The sequence below is a fragment of the Mrakia frigida genome, assembly GCF_051309035.1.
Source record: "Mrakia frigida strain ATCC 22029 unplaced genomic scaffold BDY24scaffold_43, whole genome shotgun sequence".
Classification (NCBI taxonomy): domain Eukaryota; kingdom Fungi; phylum Basidiomycota; class Tremellomycetes; order Cystofilobasidiales; family Mrakiaceae; genus Mrakia; species Mrakia frigida.
Genome location: NW_027481238.1, coordinates 171,925 through 191,200, shown reverse-complemented (window position 1 = coordinate 191,200; position 19,276 = coordinate 171,925). Strand labels below are relative to the sequence as shown.

The 19,276-nt window shown below is 54.9% G+C and overlaps 4 protein-coding genes across 4 annotated transcripts; all 4 read left to right on the top strand.

Annotated features, from left to right (window-relative positions):
- Nucleotides 1–105: 105 nt before the first annotated feature.
- Nucleotides 106–2,332, top strand: BDY24DRAFT_444846 (uncharacterized protein; the record flags this gene model as incomplete). The annotated part of the gene is made up of 2 exons (XM_076644882.1): nucleotides 106–737; nucleotides 2,148–2,332. 2 exons carry the CDS (start codon nucleotides 106–108, stop codon nucleotides 2,155–2,157), a joined length of 642 nt encoding a protein of 213 aa, XP_076492720.1. The 3' UTR covers nucleotides 2,158–2,332.
- A 2,264-nt stretch (nucleotides 2,333–4,596) lies between these two features.
- BDY24DRAFT_428973 (uncharacterized protein) lies at nucleotides 4,597–6,323 on the top strand (the record flags this gene model as incomplete). Its single annotated transcript, XM_076644066.1, has 3 exons — nucleotides 4,597–5,077; nucleotides 5,206–5,771; nucleotides 6,238–6,323. The coding sequence occupies exons 1-3, from the start codon at nucleotides 4,665–4,667 to the stop codon at nucleotides 6,321–6,323; spliced, it is 1,065 nt and encodes a 354-aa protein (XP_076492719.1). The 5' UTR covers nucleotides 4,597–4,664.
- Nucleotides 6,324–9,385: 3,062 nt separating this feature from the next.
- Nucleotides 9,386–10,256, top strand: BDY24DRAFT_217385 (striatin-3-like protein). Its single transcript, XM_076636539.1, has 3 exons — nucleotides 9,386–9,497; nucleotides 9,585–9,692; nucleotides 9,789–10,256. Exons 1-3 carry the CDS (start codon nucleotides 9,467–9,469, stop codon nucleotides 10,064–10,066), a joined length of 417 nt encoding a protein of 138 aa, XP_076492718.1. The 5' UTR covers nucleotides 9,386–9,466; the 3' UTR covers nucleotides 10,067–10,256.
- A 4,179-nt stretch (nucleotides 10,257–14,435) lies between these two features.
- Nucleotides 14,436–18,769, top strand: ATG2 (Atg2p). The gene is made up of 14 exons (XM_076637791.1): nucleotides 14,436–14,500; nucleotides 14,603–14,721; nucleotides 14,803–14,907; nucleotides 14,985–15,155; nucleotides 15,253–15,525; nucleotides 15,597–15,680; nucleotides 15,759–15,859; nucleotides 15,921–15,997; nucleotides 16,072–16,369; nucleotides 16,456–17,158; nucleotides 17,236–17,371; nucleotides 17,440–17,594; nucleotides 17,670–18,248; nucleotides 18,326–18,769. Exons 2-14 carry the CDS (start codon nucleotides 14,647–14,649, stop codon nucleotides 18,473–18,475), a joined length of 2,907 nt encoding a protein of 968 aa, XP_076492717.1. The 5' UTR covers nucleotides 14,436–14,500; nucleotides 14,603–14,646; the 3' UTR covers nucleotides 18,476–18,769.
- The last annotated feature ends 507 nt before the right edge of the window (nucleotides 18,770–19,276 follow it).

Genomic DNA, 19,276 nt, shown 5'->3' with positions numbered 1-19,276 from the left:
GAGGAGGAGGAGGAGGAGGAAGAAGAGGAACGGCTTCCTCCAGGATCGATCCGTCCGTTCCTTCGTCGTCGTCGCTCGAAGGCAGATCAGGAAGGAGCAAAGACGATGCTGGCAGGGTTGGTGGAAGGGTTGTTGAATCGGTTGAAGGTCGAGGTGAAGGATGTGAGGGTTAGGCTGAGGTTTCAGGGTGGGAAAGAGGGAGAGGGTGGGATGGAGGTCGAGGTGAGGTTGGGAAGGGTTGGGTACAGGGATGAGGGAGGAGGAGCAGCAGCGTCCAAATCGTCAACCACAGCACCAGCACCAGCACCAGGAGGAGCAGAAGCAGGAGACTCAGTCAAGACTCTACGGGTTTCGTCCATCGCCGTCTTGACGAGACGGCTCCCTCCAACGCCAACGCGTCGTCGACCGACAACAACCGCTTTGACTTCGTCCCTCTCCTCTTCTTCTTCATCCGAGGACGACGAAGCAGACTCAGCAGCCGAAACGATGATGTCCCAGGCGGTGGTGGATCTCAGGGAGAGCACGATCTTGGGAGGAGGAGCGGGGAGCGAGGAGGGAGGAAGCAGCGTGTACGAGAGGATCCCATCTCCACGACCGCTTCGATCTTCTCGTCGGACGGAGGACTCAACGCCGGATCCGTCTTTGCTGGCTGTCTTCTTCCCGATCGTCCTCCTCCTCGCTGGGATCTTTGTCTACGTTCGATGGGCGAGGGCGAAGCAGTCGAAGAAGAGGGAGAGGTGCGTCTCCGTTCCGATTCGATTCCGATTGTTTTCGTTTTCAGCTTTCGGATGCTGACCTTTCCTTTTCTTCTTTTCTTTTTTTTTTCCGCTTCCTCCTGAGACTACGCTACCATTGCGTCCTCCGCCCAAGCCTCAGCTGGCTGGCTCCTCCTCCTCTTCCTCCACCAACTCACCGTCCAAACCCAAACGACCCCCCCCCCCTCCAAACCTGCCCAACCAACCACTTTTCACCCACTCCAACCAACCCCCAAATCCCCCAATGCGACGTCCTCGAAGGTCTTGGACTCGTCCCTCCCTCGGTTGAAACTGACGCGTCTGTCCTATGCGACCGGCGCTTGAAACCGTTCCGTTCTTTCTCTGAAGACCTCGAAGCGCTGGAACTGCGGAAGACTTAGCGAAAATTTCTTAGTTTTTTTTCCTCTCTCTGCTCTGATTCCTTGCCTCTAGGAAGAGAGAGAGAGAGAGAGAGAAAGAGAGAGAGAGAGAGAGAAGGAAGACGCGTCTCTCCTCTCCTCTCGCTCGACCCTCCCTCTGTCTGTGAGCCTTGGAAGCGAGAATGCTGCGGAAGACTTAGCGAGATTTTCTTCCTTTTTTTCGGTCTCCCCCTTTGTTCACTGTTCTTGACTTCTGAGAGAGAGAGAGAGAGCAAAGCAGACAGGGCGAGGACGAAGACGCGTCTCTCCCCTCTACCCTCCCTCTCTCTTGTGAGGTTTGAAAGCGAGAATGCTGCGGAAGACTTAGCGAGATTTTCTTCGTTTTTGAACTTTCGCTGTGTTGAGCGGGAGCTGTTAAAGGAGAGGAAGGAGAGGAGGAAGAGGAAGCGACGCGTCTCCTCTCTGCGCTGGGCCGAGAAGGTCGATTTCCTTCAAAGTGCGAATATCGATCAACGAACTGTTCGAGCGCGTAGCCCTGTTCGAGAAGCCTATGGGGTAGCAGTTTCAGCTTCAGTGCCTTTCAGGGGAACGAGAAAATCGACCTCGAAAATCCTCCATTTTTCGTCAAATTTGAAACTCATCGTAGAGAGATGAGAGCTACACCCTTCGAAAGCTACAGTTTAGAGGACATGTTAAACAAAGAAAAATAAGAAAATTTGTCGAGTGCTCATGTAGTAATCGCCGGTTGAAGAGGAGGAGGACGCGCCCTGACCGATGTAGAGAGTCGAATCTGCGAAAAACTGGTCAAGTCAACTCTCGTAGACTGAATCGTCCCTTCTATGCTTTGAGAATCTTCCCCCTCTCTGTTCCCGGAAAGCAGCGTGGTGAAACCGAGATGGACGCGTCCACGTTGCGTGTTTCCCAACTATCTAGAAGCTTCCCTCCCTTCCCTTGCACCAGAAACTCGTCTCTCACTCCATCCCGAACTCTCGGTGAACGAACAGCTGATGTTTGCAGCCTTGATCTCTGGCAGTTCCATCTGATCACTCCGACTCCTCCGAAAAACGAAGAAAAACGTAACGAAAACAGGGCTGCCCCTTCTCCCGCCATCCTGCCTCGCTCCCTGCATCCTAAAAAGCTGACCCACTCCACCTCGAGAACAGTCTCCCCTTCGAGCACTCGTTCTCGAAGCTCAAACGTGAGCTCATCTCTCCCCCCTCCCCTCCCCCCCTCCAAACGCACCACCCACCCATCTACCACTCGAACCAGAGCAAAAACTGTACTCACAGGAACGCCCGACGCTTCTATACTCTCTCCTCTCTCCAACTAGGACCGTCATTCCCTTCCTCCTGCTTTCCCTGACCAGCGTACATCCAAGCGGGAGCGAGTCCCTGGCGTCGAAGCTGACCGACGGCGTCCCTCGTTTGAGCTTTGATCGAGAAGGAGAGTTGGATTGAACTGGGAAGGGCGACCGAAGAGAAGGCGAAGAGGGAGTGGTCGATCCTGGGAGAGAAAGAGCGGTAGAGAAGAAGAACGGCGAGGAGGAGAGGGATCGAAGCAAGAGAGAAGGGAGAGAGAGGTCAGCTCGTTCGTTCGAGCTCTCTGAGGACCCGACTGAACCCATCTCTTCGCAAGAAGGCAAAAAGGATAGACAGCTTAACTCACAAGGAAACCTATAGATGACTCGATAGAACGAGATCCGAGCGAACGGGAGCTGGAGGGACCGTGGGAAGGAGGAGACGCGGGAAAGAGCGTCCAGCGTCGATAGCGAGGAAGGAAGAAAGTCCCGAATCTTGGTTGTTGGAAAGGAGCGTACAGCTAGAGTTGAACAGAATCGTAGTGAGGAGAGGCAGAGAGCTGAAGAAGACGGAGGGGAGAGAAACGAGGGAAGGAAGAAGGTGAGCTCGACCGTTTTCCTTCCTTCGATGAAAGCTGAGCTCCTCCGTCCCTGTATAGAACCCCAGAGAGAAGCGAAGAAAAAAAGAGACTCACGACGTGTCTATGCGCTCTCCTTGATGAAAATCTTCCTCTCCCCGTCCCTTCCGGCCTCTCGAGAGGGAACCAACCGAGTAGGAGGAAAGGAGGAGGACGAGCTCGTTCGAGCTGAGAGTTGAACCGAACTGGAAAGGACGCCAGGAAGACCAAAGAGGAGGTAGTTGATGAGTTGGAGGATTGAAGATCTGGATAGACAAGGTCAAGAAAGGAGAGGAAGGGAGAGAGGGAGAGAGGTCAGCTCGTTCGTTCTAATCTCTCTGCCGACTGAGGAGGACCCCAAAGAAGATCGTCCTCGGCGGAAAGATGGAAGGATGGAAGAATTGCTTACATCGAGAACGAGAGAGAGAGAGAGAGCTTGAGAACGCGAAGAATCGAGCAAACGAGGCTGGCGGGACCGTTGGAAGGAGGAGAGGAGGTGAAAGGTCGAAGTCGATGCGTCGTCCATGTCGATAGCGAGGAAAACCGAGGACGTCTGGAGGGGTGCTTGTTGGACAGCAGCGTATAAGTAAAGTTGCCAGAGAATCGCCGTGAGAAGAAGGAGACCTGGAAAGAGACGGATGGGCGAGAGGTCTGAGGGAAACGAGGGAAGTCAGAAGGTGAGCTCGACCGGTTTCCTTCCTTCGACGAAGCTGAGCTCCTCTCTCCTTCCAAAGCCGTCAAAGAGAAACGAATAAGATAGTAGACTCACTGGCATAGACGTATGAGAAGGCTCTGATCCGATAAAACCTTCCTCCCTGCCTCCTCTCCAGTCCAAACCAAACGAGCCAGAAACGAGCGCAAGATGAGCTCGACGGTGGAATCGCTGGTTCGAGTGCAGTCCTAGGAGCGAGTAGAAGTTGCTAGAAGCGAAAAGGGCGATAAGAAGAGGAGGAGAGGTCCATAGTGGCGAGCTGCGAGGAGAGAAGCGAGCGGGAAGAAGAAGAAGGGGAGGGAGGGGGGTGGTGACGGTTGGAAGGTAGAACGAGTGAAAGGTGAAAGGAGAGGTGAAGTTCGAACTTTCGTCGTCAAGGAATGCCTCCCTCTCGACCCCTTGAAGATTTGAAAGAGAGCAGAAAAGAGCTCAAAATATACTGAGCGCTCAAGAGATGCGGAACGAAGAATAGAGGTTGCCCAAAGAGAGCTCAGACACGAGCGCGTCGCCCTCGATTTCGTTGTTTGGCCCAAACCCGACTCTGTTGAAAGGGAGGAAACACTCTGGAGTTTCTTGCTGAGAAGTAGGAAGCTTTCCAAAATGGAGATTCTCGGATATCAAGAAGAAGAAGAGAACAGAGAGCGAAAGCGTGTGCGAGAGAAGGGAGAGGAGGAGACGGAACGCGTCGAAAGAGCGAGCTGAAGAGGGCGGATCTCGGTTCTGCTCTAGCAGAGAGTCTGAAAAGGTGGTCCGAGAATAGAGTTGGGTTGAGAAGAGTACAAGGAAGAACTTGAGGGGAAGAAGGAAGTCACGTGCAGATTCGATCAGCTCCCGTTTCCATCTCGTCTCCAGATTTCTCTTCCTTTCCTTCTCTCGTCTTGTTCCGTTTCTCCCTCTCCCCTCCTCGTCCTCTCGTCTTGAGCCATGCGTTTCGCTCAGTGGTTCCAGACTGCCCACGCTCAAAATCTCTTCTCCAACAACGTCCCTCCGTTTGTCGTTTCGCCCGGAGGAGGCTACTTCTTCACTCTCTCCAACGTCCCTCAGCTCTCCAACCCTCCCGAAGCTCTCCAAATCGTCCTCAACATCTACAACCTCTGCTACTACACGCTCAACGCAACTCGACCTCCCCTGATCGTCTGCCACCTGCATCAGAACGGGATCCCTCACCTTCACTTCCTCGTCGAACCCTCGAAGGAATCGCACGCCAACATCCTCCAGATGGGGATCGTCGTCGATGCAGTCGTCGGGACGGTCAACCATCCTCACGTTCGAATCTGGCATCCGGATCCCTTCCCTCAGAACGCTGGAGTCGTCGCTCGAATCCTCAGCACTTACATGTGAGCATGCACGCTTCTCTCTTCCTCCTTCGGTCGTCGCTCCATCTCGTCCTCGACTCGAGCTCACGCGCTCTCTCTCTCTCTCTCGCTCCCTCTCTCTCGCACGCTTCTCTCCTCCACCGAACCAGCATGAGAGACGGAGAGATGTACTGGAGTCTCAACTACCCTCTCTGGGGTCCTCTCTACCCGTCCAGCAACGAGCGACTCACCTTCCAGCAGTTTGTTCGAACTCCCGACGGTCGCTTCCAACCTCCTCATCTTGACCAAGGAGCGTTCCCTGTCATCGGACTTCCTATCGTAGGAGGACCAGCGGTCGCAGCTGCGGTAGGAGGACCTGGTCCGAACTGGGGAGGAGGAGCGGTTGGAGGCGGAGGCGGAGGAGGAGGGAACGGAGGAGGTGGTGGAGGAGGAGGAGGAGGAGGAGGAGGAGGAGGAGGAGGGAATGGAGGAGCGGGAGGAGGTGGTGGGCTCGGTGGGAACGGAGGTGGAGCTGCTGGAGGAGGTGGGAACGTTGGAGGAGGAGGTGGGAACGCTGGAGGAGGAGCTGGTGGGCTGAGGTTGAGAGGAGGTCGAGCAGAGGACGGGAAGAGCGCTGCGACGGGATTCGAGGTCGAGGATGACGAGCCCGAGGCTGGTACGACGAGGGAGACTGCGCATCCTATAGACGAGTACCTAGCGAGCTTGCCGGGGAGGAGTGAGCGAGCGGCGATCGACGTTGACAAAGAGGAGTTGAGGAGGAGGGAGCGAAGGAGGAGGGAGAGGGAGGGGAAGAAGAGGGTCGAGAACGAGGTTGTGCCGGGATGGAAGAAGAAAGGGATCTTGGTCGGGATGAGAGGGACGGCGTATCTCGTTTAGGGTTGGTATCCGAAATGAACCGATGTAGGGATTGACGAGCAGTTTCTGCGAGGGTGAGAGGAGAGAAAGAGAGGGTCAGAAACGAGCTCGACGCGGAACCAGCCTCTCTGAACGAACGAAAGGTAGAGAACGGACTGGGAGTGGATACGGAAGAGGGCGGAGCACTGACTTCCTGACTCTCGAAGCATGGTCTTTACGGACGATACTGCTGGATCCAACGGGGAGAGAAGCAGGAGAGGAGAGGAGGTCAGCTCGTTCGTTCGTTCGTTCGTTCGTTCGGTTCCCTCCTTCCCTCGGTCGTATAGGCTCCTCCTTCTTGCCTCCCCGCTTTGCTGATCGCAGAGATGAGGGAGTAGAGTTCGAGCTCACCAAAGCGCCGAGGTTTAGATGAAAGGAAGAATCCTGTTGAAGGAAGAGCGAGGGAAGAAGAGAGGGAGCGTTTGAGGAAGGAGGGAGGGAGAGCGAGCTCGTTCGTTCATTGGTTTCGTTCGTTCGAGATGGCTTCCAGGAAGGATGAGACTCCATCCCAAGAGAAGAGGAGGAAGCGAAGAGAGTAGAGGTGCGGTGGTGAAGAAGAGCGAGTCCGTTTTGGGAGAAGGAGAGGAGAGGATGGCCGTTGGAGGTCGAGAAGAGGAACCGAGGGGTTGCGTCGATGGATGATGAGCTGTGAACTTTTGAGTCCGAGAGAGCGTTGACGTCCTTCAGGGAGCGAGTCTCTAGGATGGAAGAGGAAGGTGAAAGAAGAGAAGGAGAGGAACAGGTCAGCTTCGAGATCTGGGAACGGCGTAGAGAGAGAGAGAGAGAGGGACGAGGCTAAGGTGGTGGAGCGATCAGAGGAGGAAGACAAACCGTTCGAGCTCGGTCTGAGGAGCGAGAGCCGAGAATGAAGATCTGCAGCAGTACTGAAGCATAGAGAGGGAAAGGAGAGAGGAGAGACTGCTCTCGTCTGTCATCTCCGTTTGTTGAGGACAGCAGCAGATCGGATGCGCCGATGAGATGAGATGAGATGAGACGAGACGAGACGAGACGAGACGAGCGTCGAGGAGGAGCTGAGGATCGTTGCTGCTGATAAGAAGGTGCTTGGACGAAGGGGTGGTGGTGGTGGTTGGAAGGAAGAAAGCAGGTCGAGAGTCCGTCGCTGTTTTTTTGACGACGGAGGCAGAAACGAGAGAGAGGGAAGATCAGACTCCGTTGATGATCACGAGCTTCTCTCCTCGTCTACAAAGAACGTTTGCTTCTCGTTGAGGAAGGGAACTGACCTCGTAGATCTCATCCTTTCGTCTCGTTCTCCTCTTCTCTTCCTTGTTCTCCACCGAACCCAGCAACGGTCGATAACCCCCTTCGCTCCCCCTTTTCGACGCGACGCGAGTACGGCTGAGATCTGCCTCCTCCCCTTCCATAGATGTGGGTCGAACGCTGGGACGTGGTATCTGCGGAAGAGGTGAAGAAAGAAGAGGAACTAGAAGGCTGAGCTTCGTTCGTTCGCTCGTTTGAGAAAGAAAGAAAAAGAAAACGAACGCGTCTCGAGTCGCGGACTGAGCGAGAGAGCTGTGAGCTCTCACTGAGAGAGAGAGAGAGTCGGAAGGGAGGAAGGGACAGAGAGAGAGAGGGAGGGAAGGAAGGAGAGAAGGTGAGCTCGTTCGTTCGCTCCTCCCTCCAACACAAAAGAGGATCGTTCGTCCAAACCCTCGAGAGGGCGAGAGCGGGAGAGCTGAGATCGATTTCTGTCAAAGAGGAGAGGAGGGAGAGGTCGTAAAAGTAGAAAAAGGGAGATCACTGGGAAGGAAGGAGAGAGTTGAGCTCGTTCGTTCATCTCTCTCGTTTGAAGGAGAAGAGAGAAGAGGAAAGAAGGGCAGCGGTGATTTCGAGATAGTGATCGAAAGCGGGAGGGTCATATTCGCTCCTGATAGGAAGGAAGTAGAGAGGAGGGAGAGAGGGAAGAGTCTCTTTGAGATGGAAGGAAGGTGGAAGTTGAGCTCGTTCATCCGTCTCTCGTTCGAAGAAGAAAGAAGAGTGATGATGATTTCGAGACGGTCGTCGTCGTCGTTGGAGGGAGAGGTCAAGATCTCTGTTAGTGAACGAAAAAAGGGAAGTGGTGGTTGAGAGGAGAGAAGAGGAAAGGGAAGATTCGATCAAAGGGAAGGAAGGAGCTCATCCTTTTGAGCGTGAAAACGAGAAGAAGAGAGGGAGAGAGGACGGAAGCTGATGAGCTCGTCGTGATCTTCTGAGCGAGAGCTTCCTCCCCATACCCTTAAAAGTATAGATGGGCCTCTTCTATAGAAAGAGAACTCTCAACCTCCTTCCCTCTCTCTTTTGGAGCATGGTTGTGTGTTCATCTCGTCCTCGTACAAAAAAGGAAAGGCGGTGACCTCACGCGACTCGACCGGCCGGCCGAGTTTTTGCTCCCTTCCCTCTCTTTCTATAGACTTGGGGGGTGAAAAAAATGAAAAAAAGCTTGAACGGTGGAGTCGAACCAGATGCTGTGAGGAGGGAGGGGAGGGGGAGGAGGAGGAGGCCCTATCCACTAGGATAAAAAGGAATAAAATTTAAAATCCCTGAGCGAAGAATCCTGGGTTTTTCGCCTCCGCTATACCCAGCCGACCAAAGACCTCCGGAGGCAAATCCGAACGAGGACCGTTTCTACAAGAACACGCTGAATCGAGGCAAGGTTGGGAGAAGAGAGAGGACAAGGAGGAGAGGTCTCAGGGTAAGAAACCAACCCTGACCCTCGTCCCGTCTTCTTTTCTTCTACGAGAGCAGCAGATCTGACCTTCAAACGCGGCAATTCCGACGGCAAGGAAAGTTTTTGTTTAACCTCTTCTATCAAGGTTCAGAAGAGGAGAAGTGCAACTCGAGAACATCTCAGAGGGAAAGGCAGAGGGCGGAGGAGGAGGAGGACGACCGAGCGCGCGACGCGTCCCTGCCAGAACGACGCGTTCGAGCCCAGCGGAAACAAGGGCCGATCCTTTCCATCTCTTCCTTCTTTCGTCGCTGATCTACTAACGTTCTTGTTCTTCTTGGACTCGGCCGGAGAACGAGAAGGAAAAAGGAGACGAGTCGGAGAGGCAGGAGAGGGAGAAGGGGTCGCTGGCTTACTCCCTGATCTCGTAGACGTTCCGAAGCTGATGGTCGCCTCTTTGCCTCGTATCCTCGTCGTTGTCTCCCGCGATCAGAGCTCCAAGTCCTCTGAGATATCCTCGTTCATCGAGTGAGCTCTTCTCTCTCTCTCTCTCTCTCTCTCTCTCTCTCTCTCTCTCTCTCTCCCTTCTTCTTTCTCCTCCCAGTTCGGACGGGAACGTCAAGGTCTGGGATACCGAGACTCCTGGAACCCCTCTGGTGTCAAGTTGGGGATACTTGGGATTGGATCCTGAAGGGCAGTCGAACGGAGAGGAGACGACGGAGGAGAAGCGTGCGGCGGACGGAGAGAGGATCGTACCGACTTCGCTGTCGCCTGTGGGATCGGATTCGAGGCTGGTGGCTGTCTCGTACTCCGATTCGGTCTGCAAGATCTTTGATGTGGAGACGGGGAAGGAGATGGCTAGGATGCAGAGTGACGAGTCGTATGGTCCGTTCGAGACTTCCCGCTCTCCCCGCTTCGACGCGTCCTTCCTTCTGCTTGCTGACTCTTCTTCCTCTCTTCTCTTTCTTTCAGATGGAACACCAGCAACCCAAATCAACGCCATCGTCACCCATCCCACCCTCCCTCTTCTCGTCTCAGCTCACGAGGACAAGTTCATTCGCTTCTTCGACATCTCGTCAGGTTCGTTGTCTTCCCTCCTCTCTCTCTCGTTCCCTCTCTTCCTCTTTCCGTCAACTCACCTTCCTCTTCCTCTCCCCTCTCTCTTCCCTTTTACAGGCGAGCAAACCTACGTCCTCCCCGCCCACTCGGACGCCGTCACCTCCCTCGCCATCTCCCCTCTCGTGCCCAACACGCTCGTCTCGGGCGGCCACGACTCGTCCCTCCGGATCTGGGACCTCGATACCAAGACGTTCGTCCAGGAGATCACCCTCCATCGTCGGAACAAGGACCAAGGGGTTCTCGCAGTGTCGATGCATCCGAAACGGAAGGTGCTCGCTTCGGCGGGCGCGGATGGGATTGTGAAACTGTTGACGTGGGTGGAAGGAAGGGCTTGAATTTCGCTTTTTTTCTGAGCTGCCACCTTACTGTATTAGAAACGCATCATCAATCCTTCTCATCTATACGGCCTTTCCTACCCTTTTCCCTTCGTTCGTCTTGTAATACCCCCCTCTCGTTTTTTCGTTCTTTTGGACGCGACCGATTTCGTCTCGAGGATTCGCCCTTCTTTCTAACCCGCTTTGCATCTTTTCCTCTACGTAGCTTTCTTCCTTCTTTCTTCTTCTTCTTCTTCTTCTTTTACTTTTACTTTTTTTTTTGCGTACATGCCGTTCGCCTGTCTTTTTGCTGTTAACGAGATTTGAATCACACCTCACGCGTTTTCCCCTATCTTGTTCGAGTCGAGGGGAGGAGGAGGAGCCGATTTCTGCTAGGAATTCAGGTCTCGAGCTTGAAAGCTAGAGATCTCATAGATCTCAGGAAACCTACTTCACGAGAATACATATCATCCTTATCGGTCGCGTCTTTGTCTCCCGTAGTCAACCTTGAGAGGAGCTTGAGCTCAATCTATAAAGCTCGCCTTCCCTCCTCCTCCTCCTCTCTCTCTCTCCTCCACCACACCCACCCCACCCACCTCTTTCTCTTTCTCTTTCCCAAACCCACTCCATGCTCGCAGGATGAGTTTCCTCACCTCCCTCTCCTCCTACTTCACTCTGCCTTCCTTGCCGTCTTTACCTTCCTTCCCTTCGCTGCCTCAGAACATCCAACGTCGTTTCCTGTCGTTCCTCCTCAAGCGGTCGCTCGGACATCTCGTGAAAGAAGGAGCGCTCGATCCGGAAAGGTTGGAAGCTCAGGTTGGGAGTGGGACGGTGGAGATTAAAGGGGCTGAGTTGAATGAGAAGGTGGGATTTAGTAGAGGATTCCGAAGGAAGGGAAGGAAGCGGAGGAGATCATCGTTCATCCTGAGCTGACCTCGTCTCGATGTTGGTCTGTTTTTGTTTCTTTCTTCTTCTTGTTCTTTGTTCTAGGCCATCAACGATCTCCTCCCTCCGTCCTTACCTATCCGACTTGAATCAGGCTCTCTAGGAACGCTTTCAGCCAAAATCCCTTGGTCTACTCCCTTCTCCTCCAACGCTTCCTCAACGACCTCGACCTCTGCAACCTCCTTCCCTCCCTCTTCCACCTCCTCTCCTCTCTCCCTCTCCCTAACCCACCTCCACCTCAACTTCATCCTCTCTCCCACTTCTTCCACCTCTCCCAACGCACTTCATCAATCGATAGTAGTCGATCTCGCCGAATCCCTCGCTTCCGAAGCGGACCAGTTTGTCCGACACGAACTCGACGAGAGGGAGGAACGAGAGCTCCTTCGATCCGTTCATACCGTCCGAAAGGAGGAGGAGGAGGATCCTTTTCTTCAACCAGACGACGCGCCTCAGCACTATCCTGGCTCTTTCAACAACGAACAAGAAGACACCGAGGAGGAGGAGGAGGAGGAAGAAGAGGAACGGCTTCCTCCAGGATCGATCCGTCCGTTCCTTCGTCGTCGTCGCTCGAAGGCAGATCAAGAAGGAGCGAAGACGATGCTGGCGGGACTGGTGGAAGGTTTGTTGAATCGGTTGAAGGTGGAAGTGAAGGATGTGAGGGTTAGGCTGAGGTTTGAGGGTGGGAAAGAGGGAGAGGGTGGGATGGAGGTCGAGGTGAGGTTGGGAGGGGTTGGGTACAGGGATGAGCGGGGAGGAGCAGCAGCGTCCAAGTCGTCAACCACAGCACCAGCACCAGCACCAGGAGGAGCAGAAGCACGAGAATCAGTCAAGACTCTACGGGTTTCGTCCATCGCCGTCTTGACGAGACGGCTCCCTCCAACGCCAACGCGTCGTCGACCGACAACAACCGCTTCGACTTTGTCCCTCTCCTCTTCTTCTTCATCCGAGGACGACGAAGCAGACTCAGCAGCCGAAATGAGGATGTCCCAAGCGGTGGTGGATCTCAGGGAGAGCACGATCTTGGGAGGAGGAGCGGGGAGCGAGGAGGGAGGAAGCAGCGTGTACGAGAGTGCGACGGGAGGCAGCTTCTTCGGGAGGAGTCGCAGCGGGAGTGGGAGCGAGAGGGCTTCCTCGGAAGCTGGGACGGAACGAGGGGAAGAAGCTACGCCTAAGGAACGACAGGAGGCTTTCGGTGGGGAGGAGCCCGAGAAGGAGGAGGAATGGAAGACCCTCGCGTCGTTTGGAACGTCGGAGGAGGTGGTCGTTAGGATCTCGTCCCTCCCTCCATCGGTCCCCTCGACTTCTTCCCTTTCTTCGGCAGTGCCATCGTCGTCCAACATGGATCGCTCGAAGTCATCCTCATCGTCCTCATCGCCCTCGAAACCCTCGATCCTCTCGCCCTCCTCCTCCCAACCCACCCTCTCGATCGACGTGTCCCTCCCGAACCTCTCCCTCCTCCTCCTTCCTTCCCAAGCCCGGTCCCTCTACCTCATGGGCAACCTCGTCCTCTCCTCCTTCCCACCAGCATCACCAACTCCTCCTTCAGCACCATCTCGGAACGCACCACCTCCTTCAACCTCGTCGTCGCCAGCAGGACTCCACGCCGCCGTCCACCTCAAATCCATCCTCTTCATCCTCGTCTACACCGAGGAACCCGTCCCTTCGTCCTTCGAGGATCAGTTCTGGACCAAGCCCAGAGGGGGACTGCTCCCCGGAGGAGAACTCGAGGTGAAGGTTGAGAAACTCGAGGGAGTTTGGAGCAACGTCGAGTCGTTTGGAGGAGGAGCTGCTCTGGGTGGGAGAAGGAAGAGTGCAGGATCAGGATCGACTCGGCAACCGTCGTTCGGAGGACCTGTCTCGTCAACGACTTCGACGTCGTTGAGCCTCACGATCAAGGACCTCTCGATCGTCGAACATCTCCCTCCTCCTTCGACTTCCACCTCGACCGACTTATCTCCCACACCGACGACTTCCCCGATCATGATCTTCGATACGAACCTCCCTCTTCAATACGATTTCGCAGATTCGACGTCGTTCCCGGACTTTGAGCATCAGGATTGGAGACGACCGCGACGAGGAGCGGGAGCGGGAGGAGCGGAGAAGGGCTGGAGGGTTAGGCCTGGCAGGTCGAGAGCTGGGGGTGCGTTTGGTGGCGCGGGAGGGGTGTTGAAGGCTCCTGTTGGGGTGGAGAGTGGTGCGGTGTTGAAGTTGAGGAAAGAGGGTGGGGCGGGTGGTAAGTCGAGAGACGCGTCCACTTTCTTTCCTCTTCGTTCTTCCTTTCGTCGAAGAACTGACTTCCTCTCTGTTGTTTCGCTTGGTTCTGAACAGGTATCGTAGTCGACCTCCTCCCCATTCATTTCTTCTTCGACCTCTCCCTAGTCGAACGACTCCTCCCCTTCCTTCGATCCCTCACTCCTCCCTCCTCCTCCTCCTCCTCCTCGACCTCACCCTTCGCACCCTACGCCAGCGACTCGGAAGATCTCACTCCACCAGCAACTCCAGCACCTCCTCTCAATCGAAACCTCTCCACCGTCCTCGACGATCTCGAAGCAGAAGATCCCTCACTTCAACTCCTCACCTCCTCGTCGGACGATCCTCACCCTCCCGCTCTCTCCCTCCGCTGCCCTCTCGTCCGAGCCGAAATCCGCTGCCCCGCTCCAGCTTCGAGTCGAGGAATAGGAGATGGATCCTTCATCCGTTCGGGGATCGTGATCCTCGACGTACACGACGTTCAACTCGCTTCGGGAGTGGCGAGGTCGACGAGGATGCAGGGACAGTCGCCGACGTTGGCGCACCAGCGAGTGAGGATTGCAGCTCAACAAGGCTCAGCTGGAGGTCGAGGAGGATTCAACAACAGGGAGAAGGAGCGAAGGGATCCTCTTGTCTTTCGAGCAGAATGGAGGAAAGCAGGTCTCTTCCTCGCTCGCGTCTCCGACACTCGAGCCAAAGCCTTCGTCGTCGTAGGACTCGTTTCAGCAGCAGATCAACACGACCCTCTCCTCGATGGACCTCCGCTCCTTCCGAGGGTTCAGCTCCTCCCAGGGGTTCATCACTCGCTGGCTTCGAGGAGGAACCAGGCTTCGAATCGACACGCTTCTTCTTCCCACCACCACCACCACCCACCACCCTCCTCCCACTCGTTCCAACTCCCCAACCCTTCCTCTTCGTCATCAGCAGTAGCAACCCAAACCCTCGACGTCCGAATCCCCTCCATCCGAGCCAACATCCACAAGTCTACGATCGAGGGCCTGCAGTACTTTGCGGACGACATCACCCAATGGCTGGATGGAGCGTTTGGGGATGGGAGCAAGCCGAAACCGAGGGATGATTTGAAGTTGATTGGGAGTAGGTTCTTTGGACCGTCGAAGACGACGAGTGCGAACAGTGCGGGAGGGTCGAGTGAGGGTGGGGGTGGGTGGTCGGATGGCGGGAGGGGAGAGGGTGGTGTTGGGGGGGAGGAAGATGGGAATGGAGGTGGAGAGGTGGTACTGAGTTTGGATGTTGCTGAGGGTGAGTTGGATGAAGAACGAGGAGGACGGGAGGGAGAGCGGGAGAGAGGGAGGGGAAAGAGTCGAGACTGACTCGGACGTTTTGGTTTTTGCGTTTTCCAAGTCGATCTTCTTCTTCACACTCCTAGGACGGCTGTCGGGGAGGAGATGGCTACTCTGAGGGTGATGCACCTCTCGGCGAGTGATATCGAGGTGCTCGGAGAGACCGTGGTGGACGAGAAGGTTCGTTTGCTTCGTCGCTGTCGCGTCTCGTTGTTCTTTCTCGAGCTCGACTGACCCTTCTTGGTCGTACTGCTTAAACAGAAGGAAACCATCCTCTCCGTTTCCATGGCTGATGCGTTCTTCGAGGACGTCTCGGACAGTGCTGCTGTTTCCAAGATCTTTGGGAAGACGCTTTCGAGGAGCTTGGTGAGTCCTCGTCTCGTTTCGTTCATTTCCTTTCTTCTTGGAGAACAACCTGACTTTTCGTTGGCTTCGAATCGTAGGAACTCGCTCCCAAACCTATCCTCGCCCTCCGGTTCATCTCCTCCTCGGATCTTGACGGCTCGACGAAGGAAACCGACGTTCAGCTCTCCCTCTACAACAGCACCTTCTTCGTCACGTCCGACTCCACCTGGATTGCAGATCTGGCTTTGTTCGCTAAAACGCCTGAAGGAGTGAGTCCCATCTCCTTCTTGCTTCTTCTTCTCCGTCTCGCTTCTTCGACTCGTCCCTGAACTCTCCTCCCCGTTTCTTTCGTCCCCACCTACCCAGGCCTTCGAAGACGTCGTCCCCTCCGAAGTGACTCGGATCTCCCTCCGTCTCGAGGATACCTCCATCCATGTTGCTGCTCCAACCCACCCAGGAGCTCTTGTCCTTTCGGTTGGTCAACTCGCCCTGTCGACGGAAATCGTCAGCGACGCGACGGGGAAGACGGTGGAGCTTTCTGGGTCGGGACTGAGAGTGTTCCTCATCGATGATTTGAAGGCTCCGTTGCCTGAGAAGGGGCAGAGTCATAGACCGCTGACTGGGATGGAGCTTTGGAAGGTGATTTCGATTCGACAGTTGAGGAGACGCGTCGAGCTCGTTCCAAGGCTGACCTTCGGTTTCCTACGCAGCAACGAGGCTATGCGAGCCTTGCTGAGGTCTCGACGGTTGCTTTGGTTTTGAGAGCGGATTTGGAGGAGGATCCGAAGACTGAGGTTCGTCCTCTTATTTTTCACGCTCTCCTCTTTCGAGCCGAGGCTGACTTGACCTCGTTCTTCCTTTGCGCTTTGCAGGTCGAGATCTCTCAGCTCAAGCTTCGCATCGCTGCTTGCGCCGACTCGATTGTGACCCTCGGAGCTCTGGTTGGAGATTTGTCGAAACTCGCTCCTTCCTCGTGAGCTTCTGTTCGTCAGAGTCTTCGAGATGGGACGCCGCTGACCTTTCTCGTTCGACAGACCTGATCCTCCTCCTCCCGCTGGATCTCCTCGGACTCCCGCTTCTTCGACTCCTCCTGAGCCGACAGATCTACTCGGTATGTTCAGCTCTCACTCTTTCTCCGATCCAGACCGCAAATACTGACCTTCGATCTGCCTTCTCTCGTTGCAGCGAGTCTCGAGGAAGACACCTTCCGTCGACTCCCCTCCTTCATCTCCGATGCCGACTTCATCGCCGACGACCTTCCACAAAACACAGACTACCTCGAGACCCATCGACAAGAACTCGGTCTCCCCGAACCCCTCAGCGCGTTCGAATCGGTCGACATCAAGGACCCTCTTCCTCGTCGAGGTATCGTCTCGGAAGTCGATGGAGAGACGATTCGACTGCTCGATCCGGATGGGATTCAGATCGTGGAGGACTACTGGTCGACGTTGATCTCCGAGCAGGAGAAGGACAGCGAGAGCAGGTGAGTTTGATCGTTGCGAAAGGGGGAGGAAGGAGGAGTACTGAAAAACTGACCTCGCTCTTTCTTGCGACGCGTCTCTGTTCCAGTTTACTCCCAACCCTCCTTCACGTCCGAATCACCAACTGCGACGTCTCCCTCCTCCTCCACGACGGCTTCGACTGGCATCACACAAGGAAATCCATCGAAGACGAAGTCAAAGCCGTTCGTCGTCGTCTCGAGAAGATCCGTCAACTCCTCGCCAGCGGCCAGACTCCCGACGAGAGCATCGAACAGGCTGGAACGACCCTCTTCAATTCAATCTACATCGGAGTCCCTCAGTTCCAAGCGGATATGGACGCCAGTGGATACCTCGCCGCTCTAGGAGACGAAGACCTTCTCGATTTCGCTGGAGGAGACAACACGAGTCAAGCCACGTCGTTCCAATCCGTCAAAGGTCGAGGAGCAGGAGATGGATCGTCCCCGAACCCGTCGTCTGGGAAGTCGTCGAAGCATCGTCGTCCGAAACTCACGAGGTCGAGGCATGCTAGGATCGAGATCAACCTCCATGGGATCACGGTGGAGATGAAAAGTCATCCTCTCGGGGAGGAACTCGCTTCGAAGCTCGAGGTGACGGTCAAGGATTTGGAGATCTTGGATCACATCAAGACGTCGACGTGGAAGAAGTTCCTGACGGAGATGAGGTCGGATTCGAGAGGGAACGTGAGGGAGGCGGATTCGAACATGGTGACGATCGAGTTGAAGAGTGTGAGACCGATTGCCGAGAGGGAGACAGAGGAAGGGAGGTTGAGAGTGAGTTCGTTGCGTTTTCGCTCGACCTGCTTCGTCTCGACGCTGACGACTTCTTCTTTTCGTTCTGGGGAATTTAGGCCAAGATCCTTCCTCTTCGACTTCACGTCGATCAAGACGCTCTCGACTTCCTCAAGCGGTTCTTCAGCTTCAAGGACGGTCGAACGGTCGCGTCGACTCCTTCGCCTGCTTCTGAGAGCAAGGAGATCTATCTTCGTGAGTTTGCCCTCTCTTTCCTCACCTCTGCCTTGAATGCTAACTCCGGTCTACCCTTTCTTGTACAGAACACGTCGAGATCTTCCCCATCGAACTCAAGCTCGACTACAAGCCGAAACGCGTAGACTACCGAGCTCTTCGAGAAGGCAAGACGATCGAGTTGATGAACTTCTTCCACTTTGATGGAGCGGAGATGACCCTTCGAAGGATTACCCTCTCAGGAGTGAGCCCACCCTTCTCTTTCTCCCAGTCCCGCCTCCTTCAGCGTGCTAACGATCTCGTTGTCCTTCCCTCTCAGGTTACCGGTTGGCCTCGTCTCTTCGACACCCTCAACGATCTCTGGACTCCCGACGTCAAAGCCAACCAACTCGCCGAGATCATCTCTGGAGTCTCTCCCATCCGCTCCCTCGTCAACGTCGGGTCAGGAGTCGCGGATCTCATCCTCCTCCCGATCGAACAGTACAAGAAGGACGGTCGAATCGTCCGAGGAGTCCAACGAGGAACGACCTCCTTCGTCAAGTCCACCGCTCTCGAAGCGATCAAACTCGGAGCTCGACTTGCCACTGGGACTCAGGTCATCCTCGAGAAGGCAGAGAACGTCATCGGAGGTCGATTCGGTCAGACTATCACGACCGAAACCTTTGGAGGAGGAGGAGGAGGAGGAGGAGGAGGAGGAGAGGATCGAGTCTATCGGGGAGACGAGACGGCGAGCTCCAGCGACGACGAGGCGGACGAAGTCAGTCGATACGCCAACCAACCTGCCGACGTCAAGGAAGGAATCTCGACGGCCTACAAGAGCTTGAGTCGGAACATTAACTCGGCTGCTGAGACGATCCTCGCTGTTCCGATGGAGGTCTACGAAAGATCTGGAACCAACGTGAGTTCGACGCGTCTCTCCACTCTTCCCTTCTTCTTCTTTCGAGCTGACCTTCTCTTTCCCTTGGTTCACGACAGGGTCCCGTCCGAGCCGTCGTCCGAGCCATCCCAATCGCCGTTCTCAAGCCCATGATCGGAGGAGCGGAAGCGGTCAGCAAGACTCTCTTTGGATTGAGAAACTCACTTGATCCCGAGGCGAGGGGAGAGCAGAGCGATAAGTACAAGTAGGCGACCTTTTTCCATCACATCACACTGTTTCTTTCTTTTTACACCTATTCTTCCTCTTTCCCTTTGACGATTTCGCATCTCTTCTCTTCTCACGACCCACACCCATGCATTCCTTCTCCCTCCTTCGCATCTTTTTCTCCCTTCGCAGTCGCTACTGTAGATCTCTCCCGTTCCCCCAAGATCTCTTGTATACTTCTCTTGCACCACTTGCATTTGTCACTATCTTTCTCGTTCATGCCTCCGTTGTAGTCTAGCTCTCTTTGATGACCTTGACGAATTCAGGCCTTTTTTCCGTTCAAGTCCGACCCTTTCCCCCAACGAGAAAGGTTTTGCGAGAAACCCAGAAAGCATGCGATTGTTTTGAGACAAGAGGGAGAAAGTAGACCCAGCGACAAAGGGGAAAAAGAAGAAACGAAGCGCTACAAGGGGGACCGGACTCCCAAGGAGAGGGTAGGGGAGGGAGGAGAGAAAAAAAAAAACGAGAAACGCAAACAGAAAAAGCCCAGAAAAAGAGAGAGAGAGTCGAAAAAAAAAAAAGCTGATGAAGAGGATGTCTATGCAAGTGGGAAGGAAACGGATTACATGTAGACGATGACGAGGCGAGCCGAGAAGAGTGAGGTGCGAGCGAGCAAAGAGAGAGACGAGGAAGGAGGGCATGACGAGTACGAGTAGAGATTGCGAGCCATGCAGGGGGGAAGGAGAAAGAGGGAGGACGAAGGAGAGATGGAAAGAATACGAAAAGCAAGGCGAAGCAAAAGAACAACACGAAAAGAAAGAAAAGGAACGACGAGGAGTGCGACG

Coding starts and splice junctions, on each gene's coding strand:
- BDY24DRAFT_217385 (XM_076636539.1), top strand. CDS start 9,467: ATGGCTAGGATGCAGAGTGACGAGTCGTATG. Junction 9,498..9,584: donor GCAGAGTGACGAGTCGTATG/GTCCGTTCGAGA, acceptor TCTTTCTTTCAG/ATGGAACACCAGCAACCCAA. Junction 9,693..9,788: donor CTTCTTCGACATCTCGTCAG/GTTCGTTGTCTT, acceptor TCCCTTTTACAG/GCGAGCAAACCTACGTCCTC.
- ATG2 (XM_076637791.1), top strand. CDS start 14,647: ATGGCTACTCTGAGGGTGATGCACCTCTCGGCGAGTGATATCGAGGTG. Junction 14,908..14,984: donor AGACGCTTTCGAGGAGCTTG/GTGAGTCCTCGT, acceptor TTCGAATCGTAG/GAACTCGCTCCCAAACCTAT. Junction 17,159..17,235: donor CAGAGGAAGGGAGGTTGAGA/GTGAGTTCGTTG, acceptor TGGGGAATTTAG/GCCAAGATCCTTCCTCTTCG.